We start from the raw sequence: 18,317 nt of genomic DNA on the forward strand, positions 1-18,317 counted from the left end.
TAAAGCAGATGTGAACAAGGAACAGAGGGACAGATTGGATGGGTCATGGGCTGTGTAGGTACCTGCCGATGGGATAGAAGGCCACCGGGGCTACGGAGACACCTGGGGGTTGGGGGGAGGGTGTGTGTGTGTATGTGGAAACAGAAAAACTGGGGACAGGTGCCTGGCTGGCATGAGCCCCACCCAACCTTAGAGCTTCTCTGAGGGAGCTGTCAGCTGGGAATCACCAGCCCTGAGGTGAATCATCAGACTTTATGGCCTGGTGATTGGAGCAGGCGTGTTTGCAGGGCTGTTAAGGGCAGATCGGCAGCTGGATGTGGGGCCCATATACGCTGGGGCGCGGTTGGGGGTATCCGCAATAGTCTCAGCACTCTAGGTAGGGAGTCACAGGGGCAGAGGGGAGAGGAAGCTGAGTCTCTGATCTGCAAAGACTGGGCCTCAGCTACAACACTGACCTGAGGGGACGGGAGAGGGCCTGGTGCTCCAGCATGGACTCTGTCCTTAACTGCTCTTGGTGAGGTTTGTTCTCCTTCCCCTCCCTTCAGGTTAGATGGGGAGGAGGATGACCTATAGCTAGAAGGGAAGGGAGCAGGGGCAAGGTCACTGAAGGGGCTGGAGTGGAAGTAGGCCCTGTCCGCTTCTTTAGAGGATATAGGAGTGGCCTAGGGTAGGTGTGGGGTACCCGGCTTGGGTTGGGAGGAAGGAGGTCAATGGAATCGTCTTGTGGAGGCCTATGCCATCTTGCCGCTGCAGCTGCCTTTAAGCGCCCTCACTTCTGGCATCAAAAGCCTCTCCGGACAGGGTGCTGGAAGTGTCTGTTACTTCCTGGGCCAGGTATCTCTGTATCCGCAGCTGGATGGGTCGACCCTGAGCCTCCCCTTCCCCCACACAGGATGAGAAGGAACAGCTGAATGAGTACAAGGGGCATCTCTCAGGCCTGGCCAAGCGGGCCAAGGCTATTGTACAGCTGAAGCCACGTAACCCTGCCCACCCCGTGCGGGGCCATGTGCCCCTGCTGGCCGTGTGTGACTATAAGCAGGTGGAGGTAAGGGCTGAGCCAGGCTGTGCACAAGCCAGAGGGGCTGGGGTTGACGGGGGCACAGGCATAGCCACCTTGTTTACCACTGTTTACCGCTATCCCAGGTGACTGTGCACAAGGGTGACCAATGCCAGCTGGTGGGTCCTGCCCAGCCGTTTCACTGGAAGGTGCTCGGCGGTTCGAGCAGTGAGGCTGCGGTGCCTTCTGTCTGCTTTCTTGTGCCGCCGCCCAACCAGGAGGCCCAGGAAGCTGTCACTAGGTGGGTAGCCTGGGGGTTCACAGCTGGAGGGAGTTTGTGGGGAGTGGAGGGGGCTCCAGACAGAACCCCTCAACATGGTCCTTGTCTGCTAGACTGGAGGCCCAGCATCAGGCCCTGGTTAAACTGTGGCACCAGCTGCACGTGGACATGAAGAGTCTCCTGGCATGGCAGAACCTCAACCGTGACATACAGCTAATCCGGTCCTGGTCTCTAGTCACGGTAAGATTGCACACTGGCCATGGGAGATGGTGTCTTGTGGGCAGTCACCATCTGGCCTGTCCCCCATCCTCAACAATGCGTGCCACCTCCAGTTCCGCACACTGAAGCCAGAGGAGCAGCGCCAAGCTCTGCGTAACCTGGAGCTGCACTACCAGGCCTTCCTTCGAGACAGCCAGGATGCTGGTGGCTTTGGGCCTGAGGACCGGCTGGTGGCAGAACGCGAGTATGGGTCTTGCAGCCGCCACTACCAGCAGCTGCTACAGAGCCTGGAGCAGGGTATGGGGTGGCCAAGGCCCTGGGGGGGGGGGGGGGGCAGGTTGGCAGGCTGCATGTAGGCTGTTTCTGAATAACCTTGGTGCTTTCCCCAGGTGAGCAGGAGGAGTCCCGCTGTCAGCGATGTATCTCAGAGCTCAAGGATATTCGACTGCAGCTGGAGGCCTGTGAGACCCGGACTGTGCACCGTCTGCGGCTGCCACTGGACAAAGAACCTGCGCGGGAGTGTGCCCAACGCATCGCTGAGCAGCAGGCAGGCGCAGTCCCCATTCATTTCTCACTCCTCCTTCCCACCCCAGCTTCCTGTGCCTTCAAGGGAAGTTGGTGGCTAGGCTCTGCCGGTCATTGTGTCCCTGCCCGGTCTCTCTACAGAAAGCGCAAGCTGAGGTGGAGGGGCTGGGCAAGGGAGTTGCCCGGCTCTCTGCTGAGGCTGAGAAGGTGCTAGCGTTGCCAGAGCCATCCCCTGCTGCACCCACTCTGCGCTCAGAGCTGGAACTGACCCTGGGCAAGCTGGAACAGGTCCGAAGCTTGTCTGCCATCTACTTGGAGAAGTGAGTATTCCTGTGCAAGTTTTGGGGTCCAGTGGGGTTCCCCTGATGAGGGCAGTGATTCCAGACATGATCTCGGAAAAGGACAGATGAAGGTGGGGATGTAAAATGGCATTGGGAGTCAGAGAGTCTGGCTAGGGGATGGTGGGCTCAGACCTGCAGGGCAGCGTGAGGTGGTAAGAAACGCTCAGAGCCTGATGCATTTTGAAGGTCATATCCATAGGTCTTTCTCATAGTGGGATGTGAAGTGTGGGGTCAGAGGACATTGGTGCCACTTGCTGAGTGCCAAGACAGGAAGTTATAGACCTGGCACTGACCAGGAGCCAGCCCAGTGAAGAGTGAGGGGAGAAGATAGGTTAGAGCAGGGGTTGTTTCAAGTTTTGAGTAGAAGGGAGCACAGATGGGAGGACGGGAGGGAGGCCATGAGATGTGGCCAGACTGATGGGTTCAGGAGGAAGGACCAACTTGCTACACAGAGGGCGTCAGTGAGTTTGGGAGGTGGACAAGCTTCTTGGTGGAGAAAAAAATGGAGAAGGAAGAGGAGCAGTGAAGGCTGGAGCAATGCTTGAGACATTAGAGGGACAAGGCAGCAAGGTACTCCCCAGGCCTCTTGCCCTCATCCTCTTAGCATCCACCCTTGCTTGAGCTCTTGGTGGCGTGCAAGCCTTTCCAGAGCCCAGCCCCTTCTGCCTGTCCTCCGGTGCCTAGCTGCAGAGTCTCCGCACACTGCTTTCTGTTTATTTCGGCGTATTTTGATTCAGAGGCACAGTAGAAACAGCATTTGTTCTTAGGGCCTGACTTTCGGGAGCCTTGGGCCCCAGCATCTGTTTTCAGCATTGATTCTTTCCTGTACTACATGGAGCGTCTACCCTTTAATCAACAAATGCCAATACAGTGTTTGGAAGGCCCACGGTCCCCTTCCTACTTAGTTATTTGCCTGGCCTTGAGCCGGAAGGTTGAGAATTATACTGCAGGTGTTATCACCTGCCCCAGGACTTTAGAGCCTGCTGCTCCTGGCTGGAACACCCTTCCTCCATGTCTTCCAGCTTAAGTGACCAACCACCTGCTCCGGCCAGGTAGATTGTTGGCGTGGCAGGAGGCACCTACTGGCTCCGGTTGCTTCATTGAGGGTTGTGTTGTTGGAGCCCATTCTCTCCTGGCTCTGAGTTTTCCCATCTCCTACCTAGACTCAAGACCATCAGCTTGGTAATTCGCAGTACCCAGGGGGCTGAGGAGGTGCTTAAAGCCCACGAGGAACAGCTCAAGGAGGCCCAGGCTGTGCCTGCCACTCTTCAAGAGCTTGAAGCCACCAAGGCCTCACTGAAGGTACCTTTTGGGGGCTTGTGCTTCCCTGGGGACAGGGTCAGTAGGAGTCCGTGCTGACATGGTACCCGTCCTGCCTCACCCAACAGAAGCTGCGGGCCCAGGCTGAAGCTCAGCAGCCTGTATTTGACACCCTAAAAGATGAGTTGCGGGGGGCCCAGGAAGTTGGTGATCGGCTACAGCAGCGGCACGGCGAGCGGGACGTAGAGGTGGAGCGCTGGCGAGAACGCGTCGCTCAGTTGCTGGAGCGCTGGCAGGCTGTGCTAGCCCAGACCGATGTGCGGCAGCGCGAGCTTGAGCAGCTGGGCCGCCAACTCCGCTACTACCGCGAGAGTGCGGACCCGCTGAGCTCCTGGCTGCAGGATGCCAAGAGACGGCAGGAGCAGATCCAGGCCGTGCCAATAGCCAACAGTCAGGCCGCACGAGAACAGCTGCGCCAGGAGAAGGTAGGCCCAGGGTAGGTTTGGCGTGTGGTAGGGTGCAGCCTAGAGCCGTATCGCTAACCCCTTCCTCCCTCAGGCCCTGCTGGAAGAGATCGAGCGCCATGGCGAGAAGGTTGAGGAGTGCCAGAAGTTTGCCAAGCAGTACATCAATGCCATCAAGGTGAGGCCTCCCAGCCGCCGGCCCGAAAACGCAAAACCGGGGTGCACTTGCCAGTTGAGTGACCCTGCCGAGCTTGGACTGTGCCAGAGAAAGCCTATGAGGCAGCCTGGCGGTAGTGGTGGTGGGGTGGGGTGGGGTGGGGGTGGGGGTCAGGCCCAGGCAGCCAGAGTATGGAGCTGCTAGCTGACTACAGTGTGTGTGTGTGTAGGACTATGAGCTCCAGCTGGTCACCTACAAGGCGCAGCTTGAGCCCGTGGCCTCCCCAGCCAAGAAGCCCAAGGTTCAGTCCGGATCGGAGAGTGTCATCCAGGAGGTAGGACGGAGGTGGGCTGACCAAGGGCGATAGGTGGGCCTCAAGGGGGCCCTTGGTCACTGACTGACTTTCTCCCCCAGTATGTGGACCTGCGTACACGCTACAGTGAACTGACCACACTCACCAGTCAGTACATCAAGTTCATCACTGAGACACTTCGCCGCATGGAAGAGGAAGAGGTATGCCTGGGGCCATGTGGACAGACGTCGGGGGAGGGGAGGGGAGGGGAGGGGAGGGGAGGGGAGGGGAGGGGAAGGCCTCTTTCCTGAATTCAAATACAGCCCGTAGGAACTTGTCACTTGTCACAGTTCATTCCACGCCCCTTGCCTGGCACTGCCGCTACCCCACCCCAGCACGGCTGCCCAGGTTGCCCTTCTTTGTGGCCTCCCCGCCTTGACCTGGCACGGCTCTGCTCTCTGCCTAGTGGCTAGGGTGCCCTTTCCCATTGGTGGGTGTTACTACATGCATCCTGGCTCTCTGTGCTTTTCCTGGGGATTCTGTGTTGGTGTCACTGGGCCTCTTGCCCCAGGAGGAGTTGGTGTATGAGGTTATGGGGTTTGGAAAGGAGCATCTCAGAGTCACTTGGCCAGGCACGGTGTCATCTGTGTAGTTCCCTACCTCCCAGGTGGCCTTGTGGGCCTACCTGAAGCACCACCTTCTCTCTCTGCCGGCCTAAGAGGCCTTCTGAGCTGGTTCTGGTCTACACAGCTGTCCCTGCTTGAGCTACGTCACCACGCCCCCACCCACTGGGCTTTGGGAACAGCCTCCCTCCCCGTGAGGAGAGAGGATCCTTATGGTGGGAACCAGGCCTGACAGGGTGATAGAATTCAGGCAGGACTGTGGTGGGTATGGCTTGCAGGCCCTGCGAGCCTCCTGCTTTGCTCTCTCTCTCTCTCTCTCCCTGTCCGTCTGTCTCCGTCGCCTGTCTGCGGGAAGAGGGGAGGACACCTGGGCCTCCTTCCCCAGGCTGGTGAGCATGGTGGGGCTGCTGTGCTCGCTGCCCGAGGACCCTGGGCGGGTGCACGCTCTCTCCTTGCCTGGGATGGAATCTCTCTTCTCCCTGATTCCCCAAAACTGCACTGTCCAAGTGAACTGTGGTGGTACCTTCTACGTCATGTGAGCTCCTGGCACCCTCCCCCACGCTCACACTCTCTGTGGTTCTCTTCCCCTCTCTGCTGCTGCCGCAGAGGCTAGCTGAGCAACAGCGGGCAGAGGAGCGGGAGCGGCTAGCCGAGGTGGAGGCTGCTCTGGAGAAGCAGCGGCAGCTAGCCGAGGCACACGCCAAAGCTAAGGCCCAGGCAGAGCTGGAAGCGCAAGAGCTGCAGCGGCGCATGCAGGAAGAAGTCGCCCGGCGTGAGGAGGCGGCGGTGGACGCCCAGCAGCAGAAGCGCAGCATCCAGGAGGAGCTGCAGCACCTGCGGCAGAGCTCGGAGGCGGAGATCCAGGCCAAGGCGCAGCAGGTGGAGGCGGCCGAGCGCAGCCGCCTGCGCATTGAGGAGGAGATCCGGGTGGTGCGCCTGCAGCTGGAGACGACGGAGCGTCAGCGCGGAGGGGCAGAGGGCGAGCTGCAGGCCCTGCGGGCACGCGCCGAGGAGGCAGAGGCGCAGAAGCGGCAGGCTCAGGAGGAGGCCGAACGCCTGCGGAGGCAGGTGCAAGACGAGAGCCAGCGCAAAAGGCAGGCCGAGGCCGAGCTGGCCCTGCGCGTGAAGGCCGAAGCTGAGGCGGCACGGGAAAAGCAGCGGGCCCTGCAGGCCCTGGACGAGCTGAAGTTGCAGGCCGAGGAGGCCGAACGGCGGCTGCGCCAAGCCGAGGCCGAAAGGGCTCGCCAAGTGCAGGTGGCCCTGGAGACGGCGCAGCGCAGTGCGGAAGTGGAGCTGCAGAGCAAGCGCGCCTCGTTTGCAGAGAAGACGGCACAGTTGGAACGCACCCTGCAGGAGGAGCACGTGACGGTGGCCCAGCTGCGGGAGGAGGCCGAACGGCGGGCACAGCAACAAGCCGAGGCTGAGCGAGCCCGCGAGGAGGCCGAGCGGGAGCTGGAGCACTGGCAGCTGAAGGCCAACGAAGCGCTCCGCCTGCGGCTGCAGGCCGAGGAGGTGGCCCAGCAGAAGAGCCTGGCGCAGGCCGACGCCGAGAAGCAGAAGGAGGAGGCGGAGCGCGAGGCCCGCCGGCGGGCCAAGGCGGAGGAACAGGCCGTGCGGCAGCGAGAGCTCGCCGAGCAGGAGCTGGAGAAGCAGCGGCAGCTGGCCGAGGGCACCGCGCAGCAGCGCCTGGCCGCAGAGCAGGAGCTCATCCGCCTGCGGGCCGAGACCGAGCAGGGTGAGCAGCAGCGGCAGCTGCTGGAGGAGGAGCTGGCCCGGCTACAGCACGAAGCTGCCGCAGCCATGCAGAAGCGCCAGGAGCTGGAGGCCGAGCTGGCCAAGGTGCGGGCCGAGATGGAGGTCCTGCTGGCCAGCAAGGCACGAGCTGAGGAGGAGTCTCGCTCGACCAGCGAGAAGTCCAAGCAGAGGCTGGAGGCCGAGGCCGGCCGGTTCCGAGAGCTGGCGGAGGAGGCCGCCCGTCTGCGCGCCCTGGCCGAGGAGGCCAAGCGCCAGCGGCAGCTGGCTGAGGAGGACGCAGCTCGCCAGCGGGCTGAGGCCGAGCGGGTCCTCGCTGAGAAGCTAGCCACCATCAGCGAGGCCACGAGGCTCAAGACGGAGGCCGAGATCGCCCTCAAGGAGAAGGAGGCCGAGAACGAGCGCCTCCGGCGCCTGGCCGAAGACGAGGCCTTCCAGCGGCGGCGCCTGGAGGAGCAGGCCGCACTGCACAAGGCCGACATAGAGGAGCGCTTGGCCCAACTGCGCAAAGCCTCGGAGAGCGAGCTGGAGCGGCAGAAGGGGTTGGTGGAGGATACGCTGCGGCAGCGGCGGCAGGTGGAGGAGGAGATCCTGGCGCTGAAGGTGAGCTTCGAGAAGGCCGCCGCTGGCAAGGCCGAGCTGGAGCTGGAGCTCGGGCGCATCCGCAGCAACGCCGAAGACACGATGCGCAGCAAGGAGCTGGCCGAGCAGGAGGCGGCCCGGCAGCGGCAGCTGGCCGCGGAGGAGGAGCAGAGGCGGCGTGAGGCCGAGGAGCGGGTGCAGAAGAGCCTGGCTGCCGAGGAGGAGGCCGCCAGGCAGCGCAAGGTGGCGCTGGAGGAGGTGGAGCGGCTCAAGGCCAAGGTGGAGGAGGCGAGGCGCCTGCGAGAGCGGGCGGAGCAGGAGTCGGCAAGGCAGCTGCAGCTGGCCCAGGAGGCCGCCCAGAAACGGCTGCAGGCCGAGGAGAAGGCGCACGCCTTCGCGGTGCAGCAGCGGGAAGAGGAGCTGCAGCAGACACTCCAGCAGGAGCAGAGCATGCTGGAACGGCTGCGGAGCGAGGCAGAGGCGGCGCGGCGGGCCGCCGAGGAGGCCGAGGAGGCCCGGGAGCAGGCCGAACGGGAGGCGGCGCAGTCTCAGAAACGGGTGGAGGAGGCCGAGCGGCTGAAGCAGTCGGCGGAGGAGCAGGCCCAGGCCCAGGCCCAGGCGCAGGCAGCTGCGGAGAAGCTGCGCAAGGAAGCTGAGCAGGAGGCGGCGCGCCGGGCGCAGGCCGAGCAGGCAGCGCTGAAACAGAAGCAGGCGGCCGACGCGGAGATGGAGAAGCACAAGAAGTTTGCAGAGCAGACGCTGCGGCAGAAGGCCCAGGTGGAGCAGGAGCTGACCACGCTGAGGCTGAAGCTAGAGGAGACTGACCACCAGAAGAGCATCCTGGACGAGGAGCTGCAGCGGCTGAAGGCCGAGGTGACCGAGGCGGCCCGGCAGCGGAGCCAGGTGGAGGAGGAGCTCTTCTCCGTCCGCGTGCAGATGGAGGAGCTGGGCAAGCTCAAGGCTCGCATCGAAGCCGAAAACCGGGCACTCATCCTGCGCGACAAGGACAACACCCAGCGCTTCCTGGAGGAGGAGGCCGAGAAGATGAAACAGGTGGCGGAGGAGGCCGCGCGCCTGAGTGTGGCCGCCCAGGAGGCCGCAAGGCTGCGGCAGCTGGCGGAGGAGGACCTGGCACAGCAGCGGGCCCTGGCAGAGAAGATGCTCAAGGAAAAGATGCAGGCGGTTCAGGAAGCCACGAGGCTTAAGGCTGAGGCCGAGCTGCTGCAGCAGCAGAAGGAGCTCGCGCAGGAGCAGGCCCGCCGGCTCCAGGAGGACAAGGAGCAAATGGCACAGCAGTTGGTAGAGGAGACCCAGGGTTTCCAGCGGACTCTGGAGGCGGAGCGGCAGCGGCAGCTGGAGATGAGCGCGGAGGCTGAACGCCTCAAGCTGCGCATGGCCGAGATGAGCCGGGCCCAGGCCCGCGCGGAGGAGGACGCCCAGCGCTTCCGGAAGCAGGCCGAAGAGATTGGCGAAAAGCTGCACCGCACTGAACTTGCTACACAGGAGAAGGTGACGTTGGTGCAGACACTCGAGATCCAGCGACAGCAGAGCGACCACGATGCCGAGCGGCTGAGGGAGGCCATTGCTGAGCTGGAGCGTGAGAAGGAGAAGCTCAAGCAGGAGGCCAAGCTGCTCCAGCTCAAGTCTGAGGAGGTACCGCCCTCCCTCCTCACAGGCGGAAGGGCGGGCTGGGTGGCAGGGGGCTCCAGTCTACCCTTGGGTAGGGTGGTGAGTCATCGTGGCTCTCCATTCTTCCAGATAGCTAACCTTACCCTTTCCCTCCCCGAACAGATGCAGACCGTGCAGCAGGAGCAGATACTGCAGGAGACACAGGCCCTGCAGAAGAGCTTTCTCTCTGAGAAGGACAGCCTGCTGCAACGGGAGCACTTCATCGAGCAGGAGAAGGCCAAGCTGGAACAGCTTTTCCAGGACGAGGTGGCGAAGGCTCAGCAGCTGCGCGAGGAGCAGCAGCGGCAGCAGCGGCAGATGGAGCAGGAGAAACAGGAGTTGATGGCCAGCATGGAGGAGGCCAGGAGGCGGCAGCGCGAGGCCGAGGAGGGGGTGCGGCGCAAGCAGGAGGAGCTGCAGCATTTGGAGCAGCAGCGGCAGCAGCAGGAGAAGCTGTTGGCGGAGGAGAACCAGAGGCTGCGGGAGCGGCTGCAGCGCCTGGAGGAAGAGCACCGGGCCGCGCTGGCACACTCGGAGGAGCTCGCCGCCACCCAGGCCGCCGCCACGAAGGCCCTGCCCAACGGCCGCGACGCCCTGGACGGCCCCTCCGTGGAGGGAGAACCGGAGCACACCTTCGAGGGGTTACGCCGGAAGGTGCCAGCTCGGCAGCTGCAGGAAGCGGGCATCCTGAGCACGGAGGAGGTGCAGCGCCTGGCCCAGGGCCACACCACAGTGGCCGAGCTCGCGCAGCGGGAGGATGTGCGCCGGTACCTGAAGGGCCGCAGCAGCATTGCGGGGCTGCTGCTGAAGCCCAGCAACGAGAAGCTGAGTGTCTACGCCGCCCTCCAGAGGCAGCTGCTTAGCCCCGGAACAGCTCTGATCTTGCTCGAGGCCCAGGCAGCCTCAGGCTTCCTGCTGGACCCGGTTCGGAACCGGTGGCTGACTGTCAACGAGGCTGTGAAGGAGGGTGTCGTGGGCCCCGAGTTGCACCACAAGCTCCTGTCCGCCGAGCGGGCCGTCACCGGCTACAAGGACCCCTACACCGGGGAGCAGATCTCCCTCTTCCAGGCCATGAAGAAGGACCTCATCGTCAGGGACCACGGCATCCGCCTGCTGGAGGCCCAGATCGCCACGGGCGGCATCATCGACCCTGTCCACAGCCACCGCGTGCCCGTGGACGTGGCCTACCAGCGCGGCTACTTCGATGAGGAGATGAACCGCATCTTGGCTGACCCAAGCGATGACACCAAGGGCTTCTTTGACCCCAACACGCACGAGAACCTCACCTACCTGCAGCTGCTGGAGCGCTGCGTGGAGGACCCCGAGACGGGCCTGCGCCTCCTGCCCCTCACAGATAAGGCCGCCAAGGGTGGTGAGCTGGTATACACCGACACAGAGGCCCGTGACGTCTTTGAGAAGGCCACCGTGTCTGCGCCGTTCGGCAAGTTCCAGGGCAAGACTGTGACCATCTGGGAGATCATCAACTCGGAGTACTTCACAGCCGAGCAGCGACGGGATCTGCTCCGGCAGTTCCGTACGGGCCGCATCACGGTGGAGAAGATCATCAAGATCGTCATCACGGTGGTGGAGGAGCACGAGCGGAAGGGCCAGCTCTGCTTTGAGGGCCTCCGTGCTCTTGTGCCTGCCGCGGAGCTGCTGGAGAGCGGGGTCATCAACCACGAACTCTACCAGCAGCTGCAGCGGGGCGAGCGCTCGGTGCGGGAAGTGGCCGAGGCGGACAGCGTGAGGAAGGCCCTGCGGGGTGCCAATGTCATCGCGGGCGTGTGGCTGGAAGAGGCAGGGCAGAAGCTGAGCCTCTACGACGCCTTGAAGAAAGACTTGCTGCAGCCGGATGTGGCCATGGCCCTGCTGGAGGCCCAGGCTGGCACCGGGCACATCATCGACCCTGCCACGAGCGCGCGGCTGACTGTGGACGAGGCGGTGCGCGCTGGCCTGGTGGGTCCCGAGCTGCACGAAAAGCTCCTGTCGGCCGAGAAGGCCGTGACGGGCTATCGGGATCCCTACTCAGGACAAAGTGTCTCGCTCTTCCAGGCCCTGAAGAAGGGCCTTATCCCCCGAGAGCAGGGCCTGCGCCTGCTGGATGCCCAATTATCCACCGGTGGCATCGTCGACCCCAGCAAGAGCCACCGTGTGCCCCTGGATGTTGCCTATGCCCGGGGCTACCTGGACAAAGAGACCAACAGGGCCCTGTCGTCACCCAGGGATGATGCCAGAGTCTACCTTGACCCCAGCACCCGGGAGCCAGTCACCTACAGCCAGCTCCAGCAGCGGTGCCGGTCTGACCAGCTGACCGGCTTGAGCCTGCTGCCAGTCTCGGAAAAGGCCGTCCGGGCCCAGCAGGAAGAGGTCTACTCTGAGCTCCAGGCCCGTGAGACGTTGGAGAAGGCCGCGGTTGAGGTCCCCGTGGGCAGCTTTAAGGGCAGGGCGGTGACCGTGTGGGAACTCATAAGCTCTGAGTACTTCACGGAGGAGCAGCGGCGGGAGCTGCTGCGGCAGTTCCGCACGGGCAAGGTCACCGTGGAGAAGGTCATCAAGATCCTCATCACCATCGTGGAAGAGGTGGAGACGCAGCGGAGGGAGAGACTGTCCTTCAGTGGCCTCCGTGCCCCCGTGCCTGCCAGCGAGCTCCTGGCCGCCAAGATCCTCAGCAAAGCTCAGTTTGACCAGCTCAAGGATGGCAAGACGTCAGTCAAAGACCTGTCGGAGGTGAGCTCCGTGCGGACACTGCTGCAGGGCAGCGGCTGCCTGGCCGGCATCTACCTGGAGGCCTCGAAGGAGAAAGTCACCATCTATGAGGCCATGCGCCGGGGCCTGCTCACTCCCAGCACGGCCACGCTCCTGCTCGAGGCCCAGGCAGCCACCGGTTTTCTGGTGGACCCCGTGCGGAACCAACGGCTGTATGTCCATGAGGCCGTCAAGGCGGGGGTAGTGGGCCCCGAGCTCCATGAGAAGCTGCTGTCCGCTGAGAAGGCCGTCACTGGCTACAAGGACCCGTACTCGGGTACCACCATTTCACTGTTCCAGGCCATGAAGAAGGGCCTGGTCCTCAGGGAGCATGGCATCCGCCTGCTGGAGGCCCAGATCGCCACAGGCGGCATCATTGACCCTGTCCACAGCCACCGCCTACCCGTGGACGTGGCCTACCAGCGTGGCTACTTGGATGAGGAGATGAACCGCACCTTGGCCGACCCAAGCGATGACACCAAGGGCTTCTTCGATCCCAACACGCACGAGAACCTCACCTACCTGCAGCTGCTGGAGCGCTGCGTGGAGGACCCCGAGACGGGCCTGCGCCTCCTGCCCCTCCGAGGGGCAGAGAAGGCCGAGGTGGTGGAGACCACACAGGTGTACACTGAGGAGGAGACCCGGAGGGCGTTTGAGGAGACGCAGATCGACATCCCGGGCGGCGGCAGCCACGGCGGCTCGTCCATGTCCCTGTGGGAGGTGATGCAGTCAGACATGATCCCCGAGGATCAGCGAGCCCGCCTCATGGCTGACTTCCAGGCTGGTAAGGTAACCAAGGAGCGCATGATCATCATCATCATCGAGATCATCGAGAAGACCGAGATCATCCGCCAGCAGAACCTCGCCTCCTATGACTACGTGCGCCGCCGCCTCACGGCCGAGGACCTGTACGAGGCCCGGATCATCTCCCTTGAGACCTACAACCTCTTCCGGGAGGGCAGCAAGAACCTCCGCGAGGTTCTGGAGATGGAGTCTGCCTGGCGCTACCTCTATGGCACAGGCTCGGTGGCCGGTGTCTACCTGCCTGGCTCCCGGCAGACGCTGACCATCTACCAGGCCCTGAAGAAGGGTCTGCTGAGTGCTGAGGTGGCCCGCTTGCTGCTGGAAGCGCAGGCGGCCACGGGCTTCCTGCTGGACCCAGTGAAGGGCGAGCGGCTGACGGTGGATGAGGCTGTGCGGAAGGGTCTGGTCGGCCCTGAGCTGCACGACCGGCTGCTCTCGGCCGAGCGCGCTGTCACTGGCTACCGCGACCCCTACACCGAACAGACCATCTCACTGTTCCAGGCCATGAAGAAGGAGCTGATCCCTGCCGAGGAGGCGCTCAGGCTGCTGGATGCCCAGCTGGCCACAGGAGGCATTGTGGACCCCCGCCTGGGTTTCCACCTCCCCCTGGAGGTGGCTTACCAACGTGGCTACCTCAATAAGGACACTCACGACCAGTTGTCAGAGCCCAGCGAGGTGCGCAGCTATGTGGACCCCTCCACGGACGAGCGCCTCAGCTACACCCAGCTGCTCAAGCGTTGCCGCCGCGATGACAGCAGCGGCCAGATGCTCCTGCCGCTCTCTGACGCCCGCAAGCTGACCTTCCGAGGCCTGCGCAAGCAGATCACTGTGGAGGAGCTGGTGCGCTCTCAGGTCATGGACGAGGCCACAGCACTACAGCTTCAGGAAGGCCTGACCTCCATTGAGGAGGTCACCAAGAACCTACAGAAGTTCCTGGAGGGTACCAGCTGCATCGCCGGAGTCTTTGTGGATGCTACCAAGGAGCGGCTCTCGGTGTACCAGGCCATGAAGAAGGGCATCATCCGGCCCGGCACAGCCTTTGAGCTCCTGGAGGCACAGGCAGCCACCGGCTATGTCATTGACCCCATCAAGGGCCTCAAGCTGACTGTGGAGGAGGCTGTGCGAATGGGTATTGTGGGCCCCGAGTTCAAGGACAAGCTGCTGTCGGCTGAGCGTGCCGTCACTGGCTACAAGGATCCGTACTCTGGGAAACTCATCTCTCTCTTCCAGGCCATGAAGAAGGGCCTGATCCTGAAGGACCACGGCATCCGCCTGCTGGAGGCCCAGATCGCCACGGGCGGCATCATCGACCCTGAGGAGAGCCACCGTCTGCCTGTGGAAGTGGCCTACAAGCGCGGCCTCTTCGATGAGGAGATGAATGAGATCCTGACCGACCCCTCAGACGACACCAAGGGTTTCTTTGACCCCAACACCGAGGAGAACCTCACCTACCTGCAGCTGATGGAGCGCTGTGTCACTGACCCCCAGACTGGCCTGTGTCTCCTGCCACTGAAGGAGAAGAAGCGGGAGCGGAAGACGTCCTCCAAGTCCTCGGTGCGCAAGCGCCGCGTGGTGATCGTGGATCCCGAGACGGGCAAGGAGATGTCAGTGTACGAGGCCTACCGCAAGGGCCTCATTGACCACCAGACATACCTGGAGCTGTCCGAGCAGGAGTGCGAGTGGGAGGAAATCACCATCTCCTCCTCCGACGGCGTCGTCAAATCTATGATCATCGACCGCCGCTCTGGCCGCCAGTATGACATTGATGACGCCATCACCAAGAACCTCATTGACCGCTCAGCGCTGGATCAGTACCGTGCCGGCACGCTGTCTATCACCGAGTTTGCCGACATGCTCTCGGGTAATGCTGGTGGCTTCCGCTCCCGCTCCTCCTCTGTGGGCTCGTCCTCCTCCTACCCCATCAGCCCTGCTGTCTCTAGGACCCCGTTAACTTCCTGGTCTGATCCTACTGAGGAGAGCGGCCCAGTGGCTGGCATCCTGGACACGGAGACCCTGGAGAAGGTGTCCATCACGGAGGCCATGCACCGCAACCTGGTAGACAACATCACTGGTCAGCGGCTGCTGGAGGCGCAGGCCTGCACTGGGGGCATCATTGACCCCAGCACGGGTGAGCGTTTCCCAGTCACCGAGGCTGTCAACAAGGGCCTGGTGGACAAGATCATGGTTGACCGTATCAATCTGGCCCAGAAGGCCTTCTGTGGGTTTGAGGACCCACGCACCAAGACCAAGATGTCAGCTGCCCAGGCCCTGAAGAAGGGCTGGCTGTACTACGAGGCAGGCCAGCGTTTCCTGGAGGTGCAGTACCTCACGGGTGGTCTGATCGAGCCTGACACGCCTGGCCGTGTGCCCCTCGATGAGGCCCTGCAGCGTGGCACTGTGGATGCCCGCACAGCCCAGAAGCTGCGTGATGTCAGTGCCTACTCCAAGTACCTCACGTGCCCCAAGACCAAGCTCAAGATCTCCTACAAGGACGCTCTGGATCGCAGCATGGTGGAGGAGGGCACGGGGCTGAGGCTGCTGGAGGCCGCGGCACAGTCCAGCAAGGGCTACTACAGCCCCTACAGTGTCAGCGGTTCTGGTTCCACCACCGGCTCACGCACTGGCTCTCGCACCGGCTCCCGGGCGGGCTCCCGCCGTGGCAGCTTTGATGCCACTGGCTCCGGCTTCTCCATGACCTTCTCTTCTTCCTCCTACTCTTCCTCGGGCTATGGCCGCCGCTATGCCTCTGGGCCTTCAGCCTCGCTAGGGGGCCACGAGTCTGCGGTGGCCTGACCCCCCTTGCCTGCACCCTGCCCTCCCGCTCTGCATGTGGCCAGGCTCCCCGTGGAGGCGCTGGGGTCTTTTTAAAAAACAAGAACTAAAACTAAAAAAAAAAAAAAAAAAAAAAAAAATGACATGTAAAGGTGTCTTCCTCCCAAGCGGTGCCTAAAATTTAACCAAAATGACCAGACTAACACAGTATATCCGACGTCCAGAGAGCCTGTGTCTTGGGAAACGGGGCTGGCCCAGGCTCTGTGACCACTTCACTCTCCTGGGATCTCCCTACTCCTTTCTACCTGCCACTCACCACAGCTAGGTGCCTTGGAGAATCCAGAGCTGGGCACTCAGCCTACCACTCCTGTCTCTCCTGGGAGGATTTCTATCTGGGAAAGGCCCCCAGACCTATAAGCCAACACCACTGGTTGTCTACGCTGCTGGTCCTAGCTGCCGAGGGGAGCTGGGGACAGTTCCGTGAGCAGACGGCTCTCGAACCTCTTGAGGCCTCTGTCCTGAGCCAGCTACTTCTCTCCAGTGTGTCTGTGAATGGCCTGCCATTTGAGGTGGGTCTTGCTGGCAAAGGAAAGGTCCCAGGCCAACCATCTCTTCCAGCCTGCCCAGAGAAGCCCCTTCCCCATGGGAAGATAAGGCCTGGTCCCAGCCCCAGCCTCCCGCCTGGCTCCTGCAGCTGCCGTTGGGGCTGTGCTTTGTAGCTCACCACCCCGTACTTATTGCCCTGAGACCTGAGCCTCTGCTTCAGCCTTCCAGCCTCAGCATCCCCTTGTAAGTGCCTTCTGTGTCCTTCTTGTACCCAGGCCCTAAAGACCCAGACACAGGGTAGTAGACAGCCATTCTGGCTGGGCAGGGCTGGAGGGTTCTGCAGATCTGAGACTTCTATTCCAGAGGCCCAGTGACTCCTCAAACCTGTGGAACCCCTCTCTGGGTGCTGCTGCCCACATCTCTCTCCCAGGGTGCCCTGGCCCCTTCATGGCCCAGAGACACTGGGCTGATTCATCTGTGCTGACATAAACTCTTGGCCAGTGCCACTCTCCCTTTCTGTCCAGCCAGCCCCTGGGCCTTGGTGGCTCCTACCCCTGCCTCCACCCTCTGAGTGAGCTTTGCATGTTCCACTAACCTTGAGCTGGTGGCAGGTGGAGATGCCAGGCAGAACACTAACACGACCATGGGCGGGGCCCTGCGGTGTCCGCCCCTCAATAAAAGCAATTCCAACCTTCCTTTGGGTCTTGCCTTGTGCTTTGGTCCTGGGTCATCTGTGTTTGGGTGGGAGGGTAGAGGCCATGGAACCCCGGGCTCCAGGCCCTGGCCCTCAGAAGATGTGTTTCTGGGTCAGGGTAGAGACCTGAGGCCTTATGAAGACATTAGGCCTGGGCTGGGCGGCACAACCAGGAAAACCCAAGTGGAGGCTAGAGCTGCCAGGCACAGAAGGCGGAATGGAGAAGGGAGCAAGTTATAGCTGGTGTGGCCTGTTGCAGCCAGCCTCTCATCTGGGTGACGACCTCTCCCTTGGCACACTACCTGACAGCCGCAGGGTTGGCACTTAAGCAGCCTGTCAGGTGCGCACCCGCCATCTCCGATGGTCAATTGGCTACATCCTTCATCCCTGGGGGAGGGGGGGCCGGGGGAGGGTGATGCCTGTTGGCCGAGGGCAGCTTTTTGAGGAAGGTGGCTTTAGTACTCGTTGCTGCCAGGGGCCAGCACCACCCACCTCAAGTGTAGTAACCTTCTTTTCAAGCAGAGTGTCAGTAGGTCCTGGCTTGGAGCTGTGTCAGGATTCTCAGTGGTTGCGGTTTTTTAAAGACTCACGAGACACGACAACCTGCTGCAACCACTGGCTTTGGGAATATTAGGGCTCCCTCCTTTGCCTTTGGGGTACAGTACACTTGCTGGGCTCTTCTCTCCCCAGTGTTGGATGGGTGATGAGGATCACTCTCGCCAGCTGACAGCTGCCCTACCTGCTGGTTGACTAGAATGCCCTGAGAAGAGCGGCCTGCCCACATGCCATGCAGCAGCCCACGTGTCATGAAGCCCCTTAGATACTTGTCATGTCGCTAAGAGTGCAGTCTGCTAGTTGCAGAGAACACTGTTGTAGCCCATCCGCTGGTGTCCCCGGGAGCCAGGCCCCTTTGACTTGGGACTCTTTGGGCTTTACCGCCTTTTCCTCTGCATGCTGTCATGCTGCAACATGGCCATTGCGTTGCTGTGGGTGAGAGCACCAGCAGCCCCCACACCCCTCCAGAGGTGGGTTCCTTACTATCTGTGGGTCAGGAGGCAAGAATTCTTACCTCAGTCTGCTCCATGGGCCCCACCTGTTGCAGGCCAGTTCCTCAGAGGAAGAGCTTGGGAGGCAATTTTGGTGCCTGTGCCTGTGCCTGGAGGAGGCATCTTAGGAGGGGTAAGATGGAGGTGTAGGGGTAAGGAGCTGGCCAGGAAGTGGTCTCTACTGTAGTCTAGTAATAGCTAGACCCCAGCCGTCCTATGCAGAGATGGGGTCTGGGCTCACATCCCTGCCTCAGCCGGCCGGTAGCCACCAGCTAACGCTTGCACCCAGGCGTCTCTGTATGTAGCTGCTGCCCTTGTTAGCACAAGGTATCTCTGGAGAAGGTAAGGTGTGGGTCCAGTAAACAGCCAGGGATGGACGGGAGCACACCCCCTCCAGTGGGATTCAGGTGGGCCTCCAACAGCTCCTTTTCTGAGTGTGGATTGTGTTGTGTGGTCTATGCTGGTGAGTGTATGGGTAGCCTGGCATCTTGTGCCTTCCTCTCGCCCTCATGCTGGTGAAGCATGTAGTCTTACCCACTGGGCCAACCGC

General features: G+C 62.1%; 1 protein-coding gene across 9 annotated transcripts in view; it reads left to right on the top strand.

Moving 5' to 3' along the window:
• The window catches only part of Plec (plectin), a 62,331-nt gene extending 45,609 nt beyond the window's left edge, over positions 1-16,722 (top strand). For 8 of the 9 annotated variants that reach the window (XM_055626382.1, XM_055626386.1, XM_055626387.1 and 5 more), the window contains 13 exons: positions 893-1,045; positions 1,144-1,298; positions 1,391-1,517; positions 1,610-1,793; positions 1,886-2,043; positions 2,163-2,341; positions 3,526-3,664; positions 3,751-4,107; positions 4,181-4,264; positions 4,473-4,577; positions 4,658-4,756; positions 5,765-9,145; positions 9,284-16,722. In XM_055626382.1, coding sequence (XP_055482357.1) covers positions 893-1,045; positions 1,144-1,298; positions 1,391-1,517; positions 1,610-1,793; positions 1,886-2,043; positions 2,163-2,341; positions 3,526-3,664; positions 3,751-4,107; positions 4,181-4,264; positions 4,473-4,577; positions 4,658-4,756; positions 5,765-9,145; positions 9,284-15,502 — 11,340 coding nt within the window. In that variant the 3' untranslated portion in view covers positions 15,503-16,722. The remainder of the gene's footprint in view (positions 1-892; positions 1,046-1,143; positions 1,299-1,390; positions 1,518-1,609; positions 1,794-1,885; positions 2,044-2,162; positions 2,342-3,525; positions 3,665-3,750; positions 4,108-4,180; positions 4,265-4,472; positions 4,578-4,657; positions 4,757-5,764; positions 9,146-9,283) is intronic. The other variant, XM_055626389.1, reaches the window with a different exon arrangement.
• The last annotated feature ends 1,595 nt before the right edge of the window (positions 16,723-18,317 follow it).

This window comes from Psammomys obesus, unplaced genomic scaffold (genome assembly GCF_907164565.1).
Source record: "Psammomys obesus unplaced genomic scaffold, mPsaObe1.curated_primary_1811, whole genome shotgun sequence".
Lineage (NCBI taxonomy): Eukaryota > Metazoa > Chordata > Mammalia > Rodentia > Muridae > Psammomys > Psammomys obesus.